Source organism: Bactrocera neohumeralis, chromosome 2, assembly GCF_024586455.1.
Source record: "Bactrocera neohumeralis isolate Rockhampton chromosome 2, APGP_CSIRO_Bneo_wtdbg2-racon-allhic-juicebox.fasta_v2, whole genome shotgun sequence".
Taxonomy (NCBI): domain Eukaryota; kingdom Metazoa; phylum Arthropoda; class Insecta; order Diptera; family Tephritidae; genus Bactrocera; species Bactrocera neohumeralis.
In genome coordinates, this window is record NC_065919.1 from 79,375,911 (window position 1) to 79,396,535 (window position 20,625).

At 33.4% G+C, this 20,625-nt stretch overlaps 3 protein-coding genes across 13 annotated transcripts; 1 reads left to right on the top strand and 2 right to left on the bottom strand.

Annotated features, from left to right (window-relative positions):
• Positions 1 to 110: 110 nt before the first annotated feature.
• LOC126751201 (V-type proton ATPase 116 kDa subunit a 1) lies at positions 111 to 15,678 on the bottom strand. Of its 8 annotated transcripts, XM_050461258.1 has the most exons (12): positions 14,382 to 14,476; positions 13,010 to 13,241; positions 12,775 to 12,951; positions 12,582 to 12,710; positions 8,144 to 8,241; positions 5,803 to 5,844; positions 4,976 to 5,102; positions 3,749 to 4,907; positions 3,435 to 3,652; positions 1,525 to 1,747; positions 1,233 to 1,404; positions 111 to 1,163 (listed from the first exon to the last, which is right to left on the bottom strand). In XM_050461258.1, exons 2-12 carry the CDS (start codon positions 13,124 to 13,126, stop codon positions 1,052 to 1,054), a joined length of 2,574 nt encoding a protein of 857 aa, XP_050317215.1. In that variant the 5' UTR covers positions 13,127 to 13,241; positions 14,382 to 14,476; the 3' UTR covers positions 111 to 1,051. The 8 variants fall into 8 exon arrangements, with proteins under 8 accessions (XP_050317215.1, XP_050317212.1, XP_050317216.1 ...); XM_050461255.1 differs by lacking the exons at positions 5,803 to 5,844; positions 8,144 to 8,241; positions 14,382 to 14,476 and adding exons at positions 10,148 to 10,320; positions 15,579 to 15,678; XM_050461259.1 differs by lacking the exon at positions 5,803 to 5,844.
• On the top strand, positions 14,762 to 18,604 carry LOC126751203 (set1/Ash2 histone methyltransferase complex subunit ASH2). Of its 4 annotated transcripts, none has more exons than XM_050461262.1 (9): positions 14,762 to 14,992; positions 15,066 to 15,244; positions 15,300 to 15,462; positions 15,524 to 15,705; positions 16,967 to 17,353; positions 17,486 to 17,766; positions 17,830 to 18,087; positions 18,146 to 18,246; positions 18,319 to 18,604. In XM_050461262.1, the coding sequence occupies exons 1-9, from the start codon at positions 14,859 to 14,861 to the stop codon at positions 18,329 to 18,331; spliced, it is 1,698 nt and encodes a 565-aa protein (XP_050317219.1). In that variant the 5' UTR covers positions 14,762 to 14,858; the 3' UTR covers positions 18,332 to 18,604. The 4 variants fall into 4 exon arrangements, with proteins under 4 accessions (XP_050317219.1, XP_050317220.1, XP_050317218.1 ...); XM_050461261.1 differs by having other exon boundaries at positions 14,763 to 14,992; positions 18,316 to 18,604; XM_050461264.1 differs by having other exon boundaries at positions 14,763 to 14,992; positions 15,524 to 15,660; positions 18,316 to 18,604.
• LOC126751204 (uncharacterized) lies at positions 18,577 to 20,466 on the bottom strand. The gene has a single exon (XM_050461265.1). The coding sequence runs from the start codon at positions 20,344 to 20,346 to the stop codon at positions 18,946 to 18,948; it is 1,401 nt and encodes a 466-aa protein (XP_050317222.1). The 5' UTR covers positions 20,347 to 20,466; the 3' UTR covers positions 18,577 to 18,945.
• Between the last annotated feature and the right edge of the window lie 159 nt (positions 20,467 to 20,625).

The window sequence follows — 20,625 nt, forward strand, 5'->3', positions numbered from 1 at the left end:
TTGAATAAAATAAATTGATTTTGCCGAAAAAAAACATTTGTTATTTTTTTTAAGTCCTGTTTACTTTGGAACGCTCCTTGTATGTATAGAAATGTAATTTAGATGCCAGATTGTTTTTCGCCTTGTGGGCTGTTTTTTATTTGCATATTTTCTGAACAACAACATTTTCTACATTTTATTTGGTTATATTCAGATAATTGTAAGTTATTCAAGTCACGATATTAATAGAATAACCGAAAATTGTATACTTTTTGTAAATTGCATAGATTCAGCATTAATTGCACAATGCGGCTTTGTTTATTAAAGGAGATATGGAGTGCCACAAAATATTTATGTGTGCTTTTATAACTCAACTTACAAAGCTTTATAATATTAATTATTAGGAACGTAAAGTTTTTAATGCAATATCAAGTAGTTTTCTAAAAATTTCATAAATAAACTGTGGAAAATAGACTGAGGAAAATAAACATATTTTATTATAAAAAAAATACATAGAAATGCGTATTATTAGTTGCTGATAACTACATATATAATTGAATTCATATATTTTTGTATACATACATTTTTTATGTTTGTCGATGAATGCTAAAAGCGTTATTTTATGCAAAGAATTCTCGTAACATTAAAATTTTACATGAAACATAAAACTGTATATATGTATATGTATATGTATATGTAGTACTATATTGGATAATCTCATTTGCAAGTCGAACGGCGAGCATAAGTTTTCACAAGCATTCCCGAACGTTTCCTCACATCGCCTTACAAAGCATTCCAGAAGCCTTGTTGTTTGTAATAAACATGTAATATATATATGTGATTATAGTATGTATGTATGTGTATATATAATTCCACTAAGTTCAATTAGATTAGCTTTATGTGAATGTTACATTATTAAATTCCATAACTGCTTAATACATATTTAATTAATTACTTTATTATAAATGTATGTGTGCATAAATTCTTCAATGTTAATGTGCTGTGCTTGAAGAGCAACCACTGTCGTTTTAAATTGCAATATATTTCAATCAAAGGGACGACATTCATTGATTTACTCGGCACCTTCGACTGCAGCGGCGCCGCCATTCTCAATAATTTGATCGAAAGAGAACGGTTGAAAAGCGTAACCGGTACCTTTGTAAAACTTGCTTTGAAATTCAACCCTAGAAGAAAAATATGAGTAATTAATTATAATATATAATAGCCGATATTGATATTAAGCAGCAACGCACCAATGGAGACGTAGAGTATGCAAGAATGCTGACAAGCCCTCCATCAACACCAAAATGCCCACAGTGAGTATGGCCCAGAAGGCGAAAACAATGGTCAGCATAATACCGCCGGTCCAACCCTCCTGCTTCAAGCCAATCGACAGAACCATATTCCACAAAACCTCAGCCAATTCTGGAAGAATGTGCGACAGATATTGCAATTAAATAAAATAAATAAATATTTTATTCAACATATATGTATATGAATATGTGTATGTTTATTAAGTCATGTGCGCATGCGCCCTACACTTACGTGCGTGTGCCAAAGACAGTGCCCATAAACGTAAATACGATGCTGTATGCGATACGGAGCCCAAAACGAATTCGATAGTGTGTATGCCTTGATGTATGGCGATTTCGGAAAGTTCCTCCTCCTCGTGCGGATCGCCGCCGCCACCGTGCCCAGCAACACCGCCAGCAGTGCCGTTAGTCATGCCCACTTCCGCATCGCTTGTGGCGCCAGTTAGATTTTGACGCTGATGGTGAGACATAAAAGGTGAATGTTAAAAAAATAAACACAAAAAAATATTGCAGAGTACATATTTATATGTATGTATATAGGTTTTTACAGTTTTAGACATATTTTCTACGCGTACAACTAACCTCCTCCTGTGTATGTAATTTAATTTGTTGGGTATTTTTTTTAGTGTTTTTTGTTATTAATTTCGGTTTTGAGACGTACATATTTTGTGGTAAATGCCGAAATTTGAGGAAAAGTACAAAATAATAAAGACATTAAAACATTACAACACTTTTATAATTGATTTAGTAAATATTAGTGAAATTAAAATGTATGTAGGTGGTTAAGGCAAAAGGAGTAAGTGAACGCTATGATGTTGGTTAGGGGACACACCTAGATTGAAATTTAGTAAAAAATCAATTGTTTTGGTTTTGCATATTTCGAAAGTTTATACTTTTAAAAATAACATACTAAAAATTTTAGAGAATATTACAAATATTTTTTGAGTTACAGGCATCTAAAAGGTAGCCACTTAATTCAAAAGTTTATTTTCAAACGCGTTTACCTCAAAGTTGCATTTTTTAGAAACAATCCAATTTTTTTAAAATCTGTCACTTCTATAATTCATTTTTATTTTATTTTTTTCTTTCAACCATTGTGAGTACTGCAGTAGTAGAGAACTTTTTTACTTTTAGGCGGTCGTACTAGGTGTGTACCTTAAGGTGAGTTTGATGTAGGAAATTATGATTTCTTTTCCAGGTATTTTTTGTATTTTTAACTACAGTATTACGCCAACAACAAAATAAGTTCGTTTCCAACTAGTAATGTGCCGCTAGATACTAAAATTTTGATTTGAATATTTGTGTGCTCTTAAAAGTATGCAATACATATTGCAATTAAGCGAATTTTCGCAGCCAATTATCGAAGCTATTGGCCACAATAAAACAAGAAAAAAATGTAAATTTCGGTTGCACCGAAGCTATCATGCCCTTGAAAATACAAAATATTTCTCAGAAGAGATTTTGACTGATCATTTTGTATAGTAGCTATAGTGGTACTGTTTGAACAATTTTTCGGAGGTTGTACCGTTGCCTTGTAAAATAGTTCACGCCAAATTTTGTGTAGATATCTTGTCTCATAAAAAAGTTTTTTAATACAAGGACTGTATTTTGATCGATCAGTTTGTATGCCGGATATATACTATAGTTGTTCGTTCTGAGCAATATCTTCGGAGATTGTACGGTTGCATTGAAAAATAATCCTCGCCAATTTTCGTGAAGGTAGCTTGTCAAATAAAAGGCGATCAGGTTGTATGAAAGCTATACCTATATGCAAAAGTGGTCCGATATCAGGAATTTCAACAAATGAGCAGCTGTTTGGGGAGAAAATGATGTGTGTGAAAAATTTCAAACCGATATATCCAAAACTGAGGAATTTGTTCGCATTTGTACAGACAGAAATTCACAGTTCGTCATGCTGATCATTTATATATACATTTTATAGGATCCCCGACGTTTCCCTCCGGGTGTTACAAACATTGTGGCAAATATAATAAACCCTCTTGAGGGATTAAAAACTGTGCATGTCGTGATTAGCGATGAATGGTGATAATGAACGATTCGCTTGCCAACACAAAAAATATAGAAACACACAAGTATTTCTAAATATATTTTTTTGCTGATTGTTAAGCCCCTTCAACTTACGTTTGCTTGACGACGCTGTTGAATAATCTTAAGTGGCTTGCCGAGCAGCATTACAGGTATACAACAGAGAGCGACGAAACGGAACAAATTCTGGAAGAATGATTGGCCAGCGTACATATATGAATGGCAGCCTTCGAGTGGTGTCTTCGGCGTATTACCCAAAACCATATCAATGAAAGTAATCAAAATCGAGGGAGCGCAACCGGCAGAGTAGGGGGCTATTAAAGATTAGAGAATTATATATAAATATATACATATATAAAGTAAAGTATGCAATTTAAGGCAAAGAACTATTGAAATGTTTTACTACTTACGGGCATTAGTCGCAGCATATCTATTCCATTTGATAAACATCAAAAGTGCCAAATAAAAGAACATCATTACCAAGAAGACCAACTGCGGTATGAATTCATAGAGTAGAGCATTTCGGTTTTTGAAGTAAGTGTGATTATGGAGACTCAAAGACACGCCGAAAATCATGTGAATCACACCGAGTATAATTGATATCTTCATTTTGTATGAATTTTGAAATATAATCTTATTGGCTGTGGCCACTTGCCAAATGGGATCCATACCAAATGGATAGGGTTCGCCTTCATAGTCAGCAGTGCTGGGATTCAATTGCAAATGTTTATTATTCAGCACTGTTGTCCTATTATAGTTGACATGCCAATGTGAACCGAATACATTTAGCGACTTTGAGAATATATCGTTATAAATTAAGCCCGTATACATAGAGAATACGCCCATTAGGAATATTATGTAACGACCACCGAAAAATATATTCCAAATTTCATTTGTAGTCTTCTGTGCAGCCAAACCCTTCTCCTTGCGTATCATCCATAAACCGAATAGTGCCATAAGTGTACCATGTCCGAGATCACCAAACATCACAGCAAAGAGGAAGGGAAACGTTATAATCGTATAGGGAGCGGGATTCATTTCGCGATACGCAGCCACGCCATATGCATCGATTAGCGCTTGAAAAGCTTTGGTGAACTTATTGGTGCGATTGTAGGTTGGTGGATTTTCAAAAGTTTGCATACGATTCAAAATCGGTGGCACCGACGAACCAGAACGTTCGGTGCCGCGACGCAATGCCAATTGAATGGTCTCGATGTCCAGCACCGGCACCCAGCATTCAGCGATCAGACACTTTTGTGTCACATCCAAATTAAAGAGATTCAACGTGTGATAAATGGCTTTGATTTTGCGCACTTTCACAAACCAATTCTTCAGATTCTTGGCGGCGGCGACCAAAACACGATGACGATGATCTTGCGTTTGCCCCAGCACCGTATTCAAGTCCTCGATGCGCGTCATCACACCCATGGCCATTTCACGGCGATCGGCCGGTGCCTCTGGACATGGATATAATGTGGCGCGAAAGCCTTCGCATATCTTCTTGACGCGTGTCTTCAACTGATCACCTTGGAAGAAAATAATAAACACCGACTTGTACACCTGATCACCCTGTTAATTACAAAAAAAAAGTTGTTATTGTGTGTTTATATAAATATTGTTGTTGTTGGTTTACTCACATTCGATGGATCTTCGAGCGGTGACTCAATCATGGCTTGACGCAGAAAAACATTGCCGCGACAAGCGCGCCACAGCATGCGCTCAAAGGCAGCCAAACGTTCGCGCAAAATTACGCCAGCAACAAAGCTTTATGGTCGGCAGAAGAAAACAACAACAAATACCATTAAATTGATTGTTATGTGAAAGTATTTATAAGTAAAAAGAAAAAAATGGGAATGGCGATTATTTACAAATGCAAAAACTAAACTCAAAACATTAGTCATGGACAAATACAAATGCTTCTTCGCTCAAGCATTGGGTTTTTGAACCGTAGAAACTAGTTTTTTAATTTTTATTTATTTATTTATTTTTTTTCGTTTCCGCAAACAACAACGTGACCGGCAATCATGTGATTAACACAAGCAAGTGGTGCGTTGGGGAAATACAAATGTATGTATGAAAATAAAAAATAAACAAAAACAAAAAGTATGCATGGAAACAAAAGAAATAATAAATTGTGCATGCGCAAGAGTTAAATGTAGCAGCTAAACTTAATTATAAATGGTCCGTCGTTTGGCAATATTCGTTGGATCCTTGCGTGCTGTATTAAAATATATATGTATATATATGTAATATGTGTATGTAAATATATATGTATTTATGTGCACATTTAGGCGAAAAAGACGAGGAGCATGAGCAGATTTGATGCGTTTCGGGTATAGCGTGCCTCTACAGTTCACTACCAAACAATGAGTTTTGGGATATAAAAATTGATAAATCATATTCGTTTAACTGATTGACTGATTGATAAACGTTTTAATTTGTTTTGCAAATTGTTTGTACAAACCATGGCAGGTATTCTTCACGCTCATAGGTCTTATCCAAGTAACTACAAGACAAGCAAACGCATTTTAAGCGCAATTGTATGTAAGTGTATATGGAATGGAAGAAGAATTTTGCAGAGTTTATTCATTTGTTACACATTTTCTTTTTGGAAGATGTTAAATTTTGTTTTTGTTGTATAGTGTTTTAGTTTTTATTTGAGCCTAAGTGATGGTTTTAATTTCTTGTTATTGTTTGTTTGGTTCTGCAGCAAAGTATGGTATTCTTTATTTTTTTTTCAAGATTTTTTTAGAATTAGTTAAAGGGAAGGGTGCTGAAATTTTAAAGTAGATTTTAAAAGAAATTTTCACTTATGAATAATATATTAAAAAATAATTTAATTCACCTTGGAATTAAATCTTTTTTTTAACTTTTACTCCCGAACTAAAAACTATTCTTAAAATTTTAATTCCAAATACCGAATTGAACACCCCAAAAATGGGATAAAAAACTCCAAACACCGGATTGAAAAACAAATTTAATATCAGATTTATAATTTCATAGTAAGAAAAGTATTTGTTTTAGAATTTACTTTTTTTGTGCTTGAGTACTTCGTGTTCTACTATTTTGGTTAACTTTTGTAAAGGAAAGCTAATTTTTAATAAAACATCAACAAAATTGAGCTCTTTTTCATTTTAAATTATTATTTAATTGTTTTTAATTAAAAAGTTTCAGTGGGAAATATGTATGTAAGTCTCTCCCTATTATTAATTTTTTTCATTCCAGCTTTTAATTTGAAATTTTTTTCTATTTGCTACTTTAATTTTTAAATTAAAAAACATTTTCTCAATATTTATTTCCAATAATTTTGCAAATTTTCAATTTTTATTATTATAGCAATTATCGATATCATGCAAAATATTCAGCATTTAATATTGTAATTGGAACTATTTATTGTTTTATTATGACGATGAGTACTTCCAACGCTTTTAGCAGCAATGCAGCATTAATAATAACCGCAAGCGTTGATTGGACGCTTCACCCGACGATAATGACGATGACCCGATACATCTAGGTGTTTATAGTTCAATTTGTAGTTTATAAATAACAATTGTTAAAAGAAAAACCAATTTGAACAACACCTTTTTTTACTCCATGTCATTTACGTTAGGTTCAAGCAGCAGAATGGCAGCCAAAGCGGTTAGTTGCTAGATTAAGTTTTGTTACAAAGCGACTAATAGAAAAAAATAAACTTTTCTGCCTAAGCACTTTGAATTTTCTTCATTATTTGATTTTATTTACTTTAGTAATTATTGTTAACCTATTGTGAGGTAAATATTGTTATTTATATGCAGTGGCTCAAATTTTATTAGAGCAATAAATATTTGAAGTATTTTGACACTTCTACTTGTCAATTAACATCTTGCTCTATTTTGATTGAAATTATTGTTCTTTAGGAATTATCGGTTTGGTGTTAGTTCTATATGCCAATTAAGTTTGAAAATATAAAAAATTTTAATTTTCATTCCATTTTACATAAAGTTAGGTAATTTGGAGACAAAAAAACAAGAAAAACGTTAACTTCGGTTGCACCGACTAGAACACCCTTCCCAAATACAATCAATTTCAATCGTGTAGTTTGTACGGCAGCTATATGCTACAGTGGTTGTTGTTGCTGCAGAATTCTGCCAAGTTAACAGTCATTAACCGGGTAAAAATCCGGGTCCGTTTCGGTTACGTAGACCTGACTGTAGTGAGAACACTACAGGGGTCCTATATCGGTGCTTGCGACAAATGAGCAGCTTCTTGGGGAGAAAAGGTCATGTGCAAATTTTCAGATCGATGTCTCAAAAACTGAGGGACAAGTATATACAGGCAGAAACACAGTTCTAATTGAACTCCGCTCGTCACGCTGATCATTCACATAATATATATATGTATATAAATTTATTAGGGTCTCCGACACAAATATAAAAATAATTAACCTTTAGGACCCACTTATTATTTATGGAATGGTTATTCGAAAAATGTCTAAAGCTTTTGATAAACAAATTATCTTCGAAAGCTTGCAATAAAAATTTCATGATACAATATAAAAAATGGTTTGCTTTCATAAAAAGTCGAATATTAAAAGTAAAATATTATTTAATAGCAAGTATTTTCGATTTTACTAGTAAAGGCTTTCATTACTTCACAAATATTTGAGCTCGTTGCATTTCGAGCCACTGCATGTATGCATGTTTGTACAAGTATATAAGTACTATTAAGTTATATTAATAATGTATGTACAGAGTCTAGTATTTTTTGTTTGTATAAGCCAGCGGCAACATTATTTTTTCTTCTCTTTTATATATAGCAATACGTACCCAAGCTGAACTGGACCCATCGAGTGACCAGTTCGCACTTCGTCGGTGATTAAAGCGCGTGTCATCGACTCAGTTGTGGTATTGATACCACCCTCTTGCTACAAATTTCAAGAAATATACAAATTGTATGCTATATTTTTCATTGCCAAGACAAAGTAGATGCAATTGTATGTGTGACAAAAAGTTACTGTTATGCATATGCAAATGATCCTTAACTGCCTAATCACCAACACCAGATAGTAGTTCAATATGAAAAAATGCTTTTGTTATAAATTGGTAGTATTTTTAGCAATAATACACTAATTGTTAGTTAAGTTATTCTTAATACAATTTACTATGGATTATGAATTCAAACAGTTCGATGAACCTTTACCAGCTATGAGGTCCGGTAACCAATGTATACACCTATCAGCTTCGGTGTAAACTTTGGTGCTTGCAATATACATACATGTATTTATTTGGACGCATGAAGTGGCTATGTATTTGTGACGACTCTAGCGAATGCCAACAAATCATATGTGCATTTTTATCAGTAATATTGGAATGAACCAGCGCATCTTATATAACTTATTTTGGAAGAAAGTGTGAAAGGTGAATGCTCACACGAGAATTTAAGAGTTTGCGACAAGTAACAATTTATAACGACGAGGACGAGGTATACTTAGGTGACGTGACCACGGAACGTGAGGAAGTGAAATGGGTAAAGGAAATCGGGTACGCACACGCGCATACATTCATACATATACGAGTATTTACATAATTAAATACTTATATGTATCATATACATATGTAGGTATGTATGTACACATATAAGGGTATCCGTTATTTCCAACAAGTTTTTTTTTTTGCAAACGTCCACGGAAGTTCAGTTTTTGCGTAAAACAAAGATCGAACTGAAACTAGTGATATATTTTCAATTTCAACCATACTCATTTTACTTTTCCCATATATTTAACATGAGATGTTTGTTATTTAACATTAAGCAAGTAAATCTCCAACTTTGAACAAGTGATATTCTGATAGAAAATTTTCAGCTCTGCAGAAAATTATTTATATTTATTGTAATGTTAGACAGGGTTTTGCCAATAAGTGCTATGATTTCTTAAAAAACAAATAAACTAATTGTTGACATCTTAAAAATGGCCGAAAAGACACTTAGAAATTATATCATATCATCATTCATACTTTCTGTGTTGCTCATACGACATGGTGTACTATCTATGTAAATACAGAGCATACAATTAGTGTATAACTTTTCAATGAATGTTTTTAAGAAAAAAATTATTCAGAGCAGAAAATTTTGTATTATAATATCACTTTTTCACAGTTGTGAGTTTATTTGTTTTGGAGATAAAAAAAATTATAGCAAATGATCAAGAAATCCTACGTGAACTCTATGTGAAAGGTAAAATCATTTAGGCACGGTTGAAATTGAAAACAATGAGCTAATTTATCCTTTTTTATGACAAAAACTGAAACTGTGGTGGCGTTTGCAAAAAAAATACTTATGAAGTAACGGATACGGCTTGGAGACTGCATTTTCCAACTATGCTTAAATTATTTCGAATACTTATCAGCCAAAGGGGGCGTATGTACAGCGACGCACACAAACATATATAATACAATTTGGATTAAGCAACATAGATGAACAAATGAACCAAGCACCATAAATTAGCGTACAAAACAAACACAAATAAAAAAAAAATATCAAAAACAAAAATAAAAAAATTAAATCAATATATAATTAGTTATAGATTATTTTGCGGTGCAAAGGTCCAAACGTGCTAACGTGAAGTGAATAATGTGCACTAAACGATTGGCAGCATAAAGTTTCCACTTTTGATATGCAACTCTTTTAAAACAACACTTCTGAGTTTAGTTTTTGCAAATTGAAAATCATAATATTTAACAAAAACTTTTAAAAACAACTTTGTACAACACGTTGTTGTTGTTGCATTGAGTTTTTTGTTTACTTTCTGTGCTTTTTTTTCTGCATATATTTACCCAAGCTTTAAATTTTGTCCAGGCTGACTAGCGCGCATACCGGCCTCTTCCCCCAGCAGCTGCGCCTGCTCATCCTCGTTCTGATTGTCCGCCATCTGTCTCCGTCCATAGCGCCAGCGTGATTTAAAAGTAGTAGTGGAGGAGGAGGTATTGTAAGAAACTGTAGGCACCGTCTTTACACAATACACAAACGCAAAATAACCGAAAATTGTGTGCGCACGAAACGTTGCAAGGGAATTGGTTGATTGATTGTCGTTTGGAAATGGTTAATAGTTGTTGGGATGATATGGATACAAAGCGAGTAGCGTATCGGTTTGGTAAATTTTGTTTATGTTGTTGTATTTAGCACGTTTGCGGAGTAGTTTCGTATGCATGTGTGCGTGTGGTTTGGTATTTGGTTGATGTAATTTGCAGATAAAACGTATGAACGTAACGCAGGTGTTTCGTATTAATTAACGGAAAATAACAAACAAAAAAGGGAAAAAATGTTTTAACAGAAATTGAAATAAAAAAATTTGTTCTTTTAAATCACTTAAATTAATAATTTGTAAACAGCTGTTAGCGTGAGACAAACAACAGAAATATGCGTGGAATATGTGACACAGCTGATGGGATAATCAAAATAAATTTAAGCAGGCACTGGACGTGATAAATTTATAATGACAAATATTGTGTAGAAGTGCAAGTTGCAGATATACTAAAAATCGTGTTCGGTGCACTTTCAAAGGGTAGTTCTTTAAGGTGCTGTGTTTTCATATATCGAAATCATGGTTTTCAATGCATTTGTTTGTTAAAATATACTCGTAAGTGCACTTATTAGAAAATATTGAAAGTAATTTATTTTTCTATTAAGTTTTTGTGAAAAAAGTAAGTGGCGAATATTTGTAGGTTATTTACTATGTATATGTGGTAGATAAGTGAAGAAATTTGTTTATGAAACAAAGTTTACTTGAAATATCTAAGCTATAATAACAAAATTATTTAATTCCGTATTTTTACACAAGTTTCGTTTTAAATAATCCATTGCACCATTGGCCTCAAATAAAATTTTAAGCGAAAATTACCAAAAATACCATTATTAAAGGTTACAACTTTTTACAATTACTATTTTTTGTTTAAATATCATTTCTTTAGTTATACTAGAAATAAACATAAACTTATAACCATTATAGGCATAAACTTATAGACATTTTCAAATTAAATCCATTTTATTTGTTTGACTAATCAATGAAACCAATACGAATTATGGCCAAAACTGATCAACAGATTATAAAATCAAAGCTTACAAAATAAAGCATATACAACAAATACAAAAATTATTATTTTTATTACAACAATAAATAATAACGATAGCCAATAAAAGATAACAACTATCAGAAAAAATATTTTGAGAAACCAAAAAGTTTTTAGATAAACATACAAAAATTACTGTAGAAAATCGCTATATATACATACATGTATATAAATACATATGTAAAATAATTTTTTCTAATACAATTAAATAGTGCATATTTACAGTCTATCAAGAAAAGAAAAATCTAAATGAGACGTTAAAGTAAGAATAACTAATTAAATAAAAGCAAAATTAACTTTTAAAAAGTACCAAAACAACAAAAGAGCAAAAAACTAAAAATAAAACAGAAAAATTCGGAAGTTTTGAAGGAGTCAGAAAGGATTCTAAACCGCACAATAAAAGAAATAAAATGCACATATTATTTGTATAAAAAAGTGTTACTAATGCAACGGAAATGTGTTTCTGCTGGTTTGTGGTTTCATTGTGGTAAGGGCGTGTGAATACGGTGGGGTTTCAACTATTTGTATGTACAAATTTAGTCAATTACATATGTAAATATGTATGTATATAGGTTACATAAATAGACTAGTAGTTTTTTTCTCATTGTAGGTACATACATGTGTGTGTAGGTGTAACTTCACTGATAAAATGGCTGGTGGCAACTATAACGTTCATTTATTTATATTTTGTGTGTGAAAACAATGTAGGTTTGTGCTAGATATTAAGTGGTTTTCGAAAAACCACAACTATATAAAATTGGATAAAGCATTTTAACTTAGATTACTTTTGTTTCACTATCGTATATAACCATTATAACATATAATGTAAAAGGGTGGGAAAGGAAGCATTTCATTTTATAGAAATTTAATACTTTGAATAGATAAGTATATTAGTATATCAATAACCATTTAGAGAATGTTTTTAATTACTTTATTATTAAAAAATTTCTAAATTTTTTCTTTAAAAAAATACAAAAATTTGCACATGTATGTAGATGTATGTATATGTTCAATTTGTGTTTCATTACATTGAACCAAAAAAGGTTAGCAAATAACTACAGATTAGTAAACTGTGTCAATTAATTGACAATTTATGCAATATTATTGAATTAATAAAAACTAAAATATTAAGCCAACTCACCTCATCGAAGAAAACTTGTGTTTTGCGCAAAATATGTTTCAATTCTGTTAATTCCAGGAAGTTACGTTTCAATGCCTCTGCATTTTGGTTAACTTCGCGCAATTCGTTTTCCAATTTTTCAAAAGTGGCCTGAAACATTAAAAATAGATGAGATTAACTATTGTAAATGTAGAAAAGTTGAAAGAATATTTACTTCCAAATCAATCATTTCTCTGGGTTGAGGTGCTTCGGGGCTTTCGCCCGTATCCAACATCGGTATACCATCCTTTTTGATTTCTTTCTCCAAATAACGCAATTTACGTTCCATCTCATCGCAGCGACGCACTTCATTGACGAATTTGCGTTGAAAAACATTCACATCGGGATTGAGCTGATATATAATTATGTATAAGTTACATATGCATATGAAATAATTATAAACTACTTACGTCTCTGAATTGTACCAGACCCAGCTCGCCTAATTCTGATACGCACGCATAGGCCGCTTCACTTTGCAAAAAGAGTTGACACAAAGTCATCTCCTCACTACGGAATAACGACCCCATCTTGTTGTTGCTTCGGTCAAAACAACAACAATATTCAAAAAGTAGTTTTTCTGATTCAGTGGCGCACTTTTCGAAGCGTTAATAAATAAGTTGATATTTCCTGGGATTCAAAAGACTAAAAAAAAATACAAAAATGTTTTTATTGTCGTATTATTAAGATTCAGTATTAATAAAAATTAACTTTGATGCAGCTAATGATATTGTGCTATACAAAAGCGAAGTGTACGTTATTCACAGTTGTTCTTATCGCTTACTGTGATAAGCCTTGGGAAGACATTTTGTATATTTAGATTTGTATAATCTTATAAAATATTCTCTTTAATGTCTACAGCATCAGGGGGCTCTCGCTTACAAGCATAGTACATACATACCTGTCATATACTTATGTATGTATATAATATTTTTTTACTTAACGTTGTATATTTTTACTAAGATGTATGGCACTCCCTGGACATTTGTATACACAAGTGGTAATGTGTTTAAAAAATTGAATTTAAAAATTTAATGATTGCGAAAATGTTTGTAAGATCGAAATATTCCAAAGCTACCATTCAAATTTAACAACACTAATTTATTCGATAAAATAATAGTTTTGTTGTGGGTCAATGACTTCTTTAGTTCTGGTTTTTTTAATAACCAACTAATAGTTTTCCCTTTGTATAATGCATTTAAAAGTATTGTGAATTTCCTTTGATGATTATGAATCACTTTATGCTTTATCGTTAGTGCGGTAGTTATACAGCTGTTAATGTTCCCTCTTATTAATTATTTATAAGTATTCGTACAATTTAAGAACATTCAGAAATGTTTAGTATCACTTAATTTCCACGCCGATGCAAACAGTTTATGTAGATTAGGGAAATTTTTAAACACAAGTATTTATATAAAACTGATATTATTTGCTGACGCCTTTGACGTAAAGCGAAAAAATCAATAGCGCTTATTCATAGCATCCAACATCAGCAAATACTATGCTGATGTAGACACATACGCCTCCCATATGGTATATGCCGTCGAATGCACAAAGAAAAAAGTAACGTGGACTTATTGCTCCCCAACACCCACCGGGAGTCTCTTTTGCTACTCTGGAATATATTGATTTTCACTGTGACAAAGTGTTTATTATAAATCATGATTGTACAAAACGTTAGATATAAATAATAGATAACCTTTGAACGTACGCTTTTTATTTTAACAATTTTTCTCTATTTTTCCTTTCTAGAATTGTAAAATATGCAAGCTATAATTTAATTACCACAAAATTTGCATCCACCACACAAAGAAAGTAAATCGCCACTGGAGTGAAAAATGTCTTCATTGTGAATAGTAAAAGCAGTGTTGTCTCTTTTTTAAAAATGTTACAATATGCACCGTGGTACAATTTGCATTAATTGTATTAAAAAAATGTATACAAGAGGTAGCAAATTAAAAATAAAAGAACAAAACATAAGTATGGCTTGTGTCAATTTTTATATACTTATGGACAGGCTTATTAACGCACAGAATTAGATATTTTTCATACAAAATTAAATAAAATGTAATAACTTTTTACTTGCTAACAAAAAATTCATGATGAACACTACTCACTGAACATACTTATCCAGTTACTTTTCGTCTCTAATTGCATACCACCTTTTACAATTATTTGCAGACGCTTTTATAACTTTTTTTTGCATTTTTTGATTGGTGTAAGGCTCTGTCTTTAAGCCAGTTAATATATTAAGATAGAAAAATGGATGAAATACAAACTGATACCAATTCACAGTCCGAAACAGCCTCGGAGTATGCATCCAGTGAGCGAGCAGCTGAAACTACACGAGAGGAGAAACCTGCTTCAGGCGCCAACAGCGCCGGCATTTGCTACTGGTAAACACAAGGACAAAGTTTGCAAACAATAAACACACTCTTATTATTATTATTATTTTCCTCAATTTGACAGTGGCAAAGAGCGTAATCTTAACATAGTGGAACTATTATGCGCCAATTGCAGTCGTTGGTTTCATGAGTCTTGCATCGGCTACCAGCTGGGCAAATTGGTGCCTTTTATCTCCAACTATATGTTTGTATGCAAAAATTGCTCACAAAGTGGACTTGAAATATTTCGCAAAAGCCAAGCCAGTAAGTGTAGTCAAACTTTAGAAATATCACTTTATACAATATTGAATCCTTGCAGCAATACCACAAATGTGTGTCACTGCCATAGCTAATATGCAACAAAATGCGCTAAAGGACGGCAAAAGCAAGTTTCTATTTAGCAAAGACAAAGAAATCATACCATATATAGAACAATATTGGGAGGCCATGACTACGATGCCACGGCGTGTCACTCAATCTTGGTGAGTATATAAATTAAAACATGAAAGAAACAATAAAAATAAAAAGTTTTTCTATTGCTAGGTACTCCACGGTGCAACGTTCACTGGTTAAAGAGGTTAATATTTTGTTTACTTACGAGGAGAATGCGGAGACTGGCGCCATGTTTGGTTTGGTCACGCAGGATTTATCTCTAATTAAACCGAACTACGATACCATGGGTAAGGGCGGATTGCTACGAACATCCGAAGATGGTCACGGGACAGGTAAGTAGAAGTGCGTGAATGGATTGGAGCAGTGCGAGTAATTTCTAAAATAATTTTAAGCATTTGTAAACAGAAAAAAGACGAAATGTAATTTGCGGAAACTTATCCACCAGTCGCTTTGTGCCATAATTCGCGTGCTTTGCTCTCGCTCGCTCTTAAGTAAATTTCTCTTTTGTGTCCAAATGAGCTCATTTTGCATGCCATTACTGATTAGATTGTTGTATTGTTTTATTGCTGTTTAATTGAGATTTTAATTTCTGCATATTAAAATTTAATTTACTTTAGTCAATATTTCAATGTTTATCAACATAATGTCGTGTCCATGAGCGTCGATTTGTTAAACTTTTCGTATTTAATTCAAACCGACAAGCGGGTCAACTCTTACTTGCCCCTCAATTTTGAGCTTATTTACTGATGAATGTCTAAATCAATTAACGTTTAAAATAGTTTTCTATTTTTATATTCGTACTCTTGTGATTGTGATTGATTACTGTGATGGTAGTTTGTTTCCAAATGCATTTTGTCACATTGGGGCGAGGCTCACCGTCGACATTCGTAGGAAAATCAAAGTGGGTGGGGAGGCGGCAGCGAAACGTTTGTTACGTGCCAGAAGTCTGCTGCATTGTTCGCGAATCTGCGGATATCCACTGTAACAATTGTTCTGCTATGAGGCATGTTTGTATATGTGTGCATGTATATGTATGTATGTAAATTTTTTCACTTCACAGTAGTTAGTGCTGTTTTGTTTTACATATGTACATATATCGATTCGGTTGGACGCTTCGTTTTTATCGCTGCTGTCGTTGCTGCGCACGTAGTTGCAACTTTCCGAGTATATGGACAACAACACGGTGTCGCATCGCGAGGAAGAAAGTACGTAAAAGCACTGATTGATTGGTAAATTGATTGACCGATTATGAAGTTGAATGTGGCATTTGTGAAAATAATTTCTCAAGGATTTGTGTAATTAGGTTGTTTAGTTTCACTTCATTTTGCAACTCGTAGAACAATGAGTCATAGTTTTCGTATAATTTTTGAGTTATTAATTGTATATGTAATGTAAGGACATAGAAATATCGTCCACTCTGAAGCTCAATGGTCACATTCCAATAAAAATCCGAGATTTGCACACATTCCATTGCTGATATTGCGCTTCTACATGACCTTATTCCATTGGCGAACGTCAAAATATGTATAGAAATTTCAGGTCGAAAAATTTTTTAATTATTATTTATTGTATGGATCTCTCACCTATTCCTAGCTTCCTCTTTGACGAAGAATAATCGTCAAAACAAACGAAAGCTTCCCGGTAACGATTCTGGGCCTACAGGAAAAAAGGGTCGTCCTAGTTCTGATATAACGGCGAATGTGAAGTTACCAGCACATGGTTACCCTTTGGAGCATCCTTTCAACAAGGATGGGTATCGTTACATTTTAGCTGAACCTGATCCGCATGCTCCATTCCGACAAGAGTTCGACGAAAGCTCTGATTGGGCTGGTAAACCAATACCAGGCTGGTTATATAGAACTCTAGTGCCAAACTGTGTCCTATTGGCTTTGCATGATCGAGCACCGCAACTGAAAATTTCCGAAGATCGTTTAGCTGTTACTGGTGAGAAGGGATACTGTATGGTACGCGCCACACATTGTAAGTTAGAAAAATTAATATTTTTTTCATTCGATTTTGATTTTACGCACTAAATCACGACATTTTCGCTTATTCATAATAATTGTGTATTATATGTAAACACAATAACATACTATTTTGAAAAACATTTAGCTGTGAATCGTGGGCGTTGGTATTTTGAGGCTGTTGTTGAAGAAATGCCAGAGGGCGCTGCAACGCGATTGGGCTGGGGTCAGGAGTACGGCAATCTGCAAGCCCCTCTCGGCTATGACAAATTCGGTTATTCATGGCGGTCACGAAAAGGTACCAGATTCCATGAAAGCCATGGTAAACACTACAGTGACGCTTATGCGGAAGGTGATGTTTTGGGTTTCTTAATCGATTTGCCCGATGAAACGGACACCAACTACTTACCTAATACCTTTAAGGACAGAGTATGTTGTTAATATATGCACTAAATATGTAAAATATATTTATGACATTAATTTTGTTTTCAGCCTCTTGTAAAGTTTAAGTCACATTTATATTATGAAGATAAGGATAAGGTGCAAGAAACACTGAAGGGCCTTAAAGTACTGCCAGGCAGTAAAATAGAGTATTTTAAAAACGGTAAATCACAAGGTGTGGCTTTCACAGATATATACGGTGGTTCTTATTACCCTACCATATCCATTCACAAAAGCGCCACAGTAGCTGTGAATTTCGGACCGAATTTCAAGCATCCCGAAGTATTGAACGAATTAAAAGCTAAAGGAGTAAGTCGTGATTTAAAATGCATTACGTAATTTCTATATATTTCTTATATGTATGTAGATGTGCGAACGTGTCGAGGAGTTAATAAGTGAACAGTGCCTATCAGATATAATGTACTTGACAGAGAATGATGGAAAGCTGCGTCTGGATAATTTTAATTTGTAAGAAATTTTTATTTGAGTTTGTGATTTTTACAATACAAATTGTAATTGTAACTAATCTTTAAATAGCAGTAAATTAAAGTGAAAAATCCTTTTTGATGTTCACTGTGATGCAGTTAATGATGCTAAATAGGTAAAGGCTAACTTAAGAAGATTATCCTACCTGAAGAAAGCGTACACAAAATCATTGGAGACTCTACATACAGCCTATTAGAGATATAAGACATCTACAATTCAGCAAGATTCGGATGAAAAAAAATATATATCTTTTGAATCGAAATTTAATAACACACTTCTTCATTATGAAAAAATTAAGCTAAATAAAAAATATTTTGTAGTTTTATCAACAGATAGTCAAGACTGTTTTCAAAATTTATTTTCACACAGTTCTTTTCAAAACGTTAACACAACTTTAACGCTTAAAGGGCACTTCTTATATAATTGCACTGCAATTTTACAAATTTTATTTGTACAAATTATGTAAGTATAGTTTTTGTTGTACAATGTTTCGAAAACTAGAAATATTGGCAGTTCTTTGAAATAGTTTTATTCATTCAAATCTAAAGAAATTAAAAGTGCATTAGAAGAATAATTTTCCATTATTTGGTTTTAATTTAATATTTTCTTGTATTCGAAACACTGTTTTTCATGTGTTGTAAAAATCGTGGCGCATTATACAAACCGCCACGCTTGTGATCGCTATTTAAAACCATCATGTTTGAAGGCATTATATGGCACATACAACTCTCGCAATCCGACTTCTCCGCGCGCATGAACTGCTGCTGAGATTGAGCGACCGGTTGAAACAGTTCCCGTAGAAGTTGAAGTATTGGCATTGATTTGCTGCCAGCGTGACACAAAACGATCCACCGCATTCCGCGGCCGTAGATTAAAATCACCGCTGCTGTTAGCTGAAGAACCTACATTGGAATTCGATAAACTTTGTGTTCTTGTACCCGCACCTGTACTGGATGTTGTACTATTTCGACGCTGATGTTGAGCGCTGATGCCTTTTGCATGCAGGGAAGGCAATATAATGGCATTTCGATTGTTGAAAAAATTACTGCTCACACGGTTAGCAATTAGAGGTTTTTGCCAAACAGTTTGATGATGGCCCGTAAAAATTGTAGCCCTTGGTGTATGACCAATTGATAAATTATTTTCTGGCTGTCTTATTATAGCTGCGGATTTAGCGTGAGATGCCTTCACTTGAGTCAATTGCACAAAGCTTTTGTTCGAGGCCAAATCTCGAAAACGTCGTTTACTTTCCAGTACATTTAAAATTGGAGGCATACGAAAATTGTGTTGCGTGTCAAAAGGCGTGTTTTCATGAATCAGTACAGGCGACTGCATAATAGATTGAGGCTTACTCGTTGATATTTTACGTAATCGCAATGAACTAGATGTACCACTGTGCTCACGATCTGTTGAAGTCTGTTGTCGTACTACTTTAATAGTATCATTTCGATGTTTTGGACGTAGTGGAATTGCTGTTACACGCAATAAAGCCATTTTGGCTGAGAGTCTGTCTGCGTATGATTTACTTATGGCACTTTTCCTTCCTAAAAACTGACCTTCTAATGTTTCGATCCGTCGTGCTCCAGTAATAGTGGGCGTAGCCAGCTCATCATACTTGTCTTCGTCATCAGAACTGTTCAAACTCAAATGTGAAATTAAGTCATCATCAATATTTTGTGTTAAACTGTTATTTGCTTTTGAATTATCAACGATTTTTTCGCCAATTTCATGTGCTTGTTTTTGTTTTAATAACTGTGGAAACTTCGTCTGCCATTCTATAATCTCGTTACGCAAATCTGGTTCGTCTGGCAGTGTCTCCTCACTAGAAAGCATACGCTCAACTTGTTCCCAATCTAATTGATTTTGTTTTATGGCATCGTCAGCCCATGGTATTGATCCTATTGAACTGCGATCAAGGCTGCTGGATGAATAAGGAACATCTTGTAGGAACTCGGAATCGTCTTCATTGTCATCGTTAATTTCGTCATTATTATTATTGTTAGACACTGATATTGGTATATTTTCCTCGTGAAGATCGTTTGATACCATTTCGGGAAAATTATAAAAACGTATTTTAGACATTGTTTCAAAAAATAAGTGTAAAAAAAGTTGAAAGGATAGCAAACGTAATTACAAATCTGCGGAAGTAAATTTATGAAAATCGATGTCACAAACAAACCCTAAAAAAAATGATGAGCAAAAAGTGAATGAAAAGGACGTTGACACAAATGTAAACAAACTAACTGGAAGAACAAGCATTAATATCCTTTCAGAGTAATCGCTACTAAACCATTTTGTTAGAACGTTTTTATAACGTTATGATAAAACGCTTCACATTGAATCATGTAGAAACTATGGTAT

Excerpts from the sequence above, each read along its gene's own strand:
- LOC126751201 (XM_050461255.1), bottom strand. The coding sequence starts at position 13,126 with ATGGGGTCGTTATTCCGTAGTGAGGAGATGACTTTGTGTCAACTCTTT. Across the intron at positions 10,321-12,581 it reads CACAAGTTTTCTTCGATGAG|ACGGTGCCTACAGTTTCTTA; the intron begins GTGAGTTGGCTT and ends TATTGTGTAAAG. Across the intron at positions 5,103-10,147 it reads GGACAAAATTTAAAGCTTGG|CTTTGTTGCTGGCGTAATTT; the intron begins GTAAATATATGC and ends CCGACCATAAAG.
- LOC126751203 (XM_050461261.1), top strand. The coding sequence starts at position 14,859 with ATGGATGAAATACAAACTGATACCAATTCACAGTCCGAAACAGCCTCG. Across the intron at positions 15,706-16,966 it reads CGAAGATGGTCACGGGACAG|CTTCCTCTTTGACGAAGAAT; the intron begins GTAAGTAGAAGT and ends ACCTATTCCTAG. Across the intron at positions 17,767-17,829 it reads CTAATACCTTTAAGGACAGA|CCTCTTGTAAAGTTTAAGTC; the intron begins GTATGTTGTTAA and ends TTTTGTTTTCAG.
- LOC126751204 (XM_050461265.1), bottom strand. The coding sequence starts at position 20,346 with ATGTCTAAAATACGTTTTTATAATTTTCCCGAAATGGTATCAAACGAT.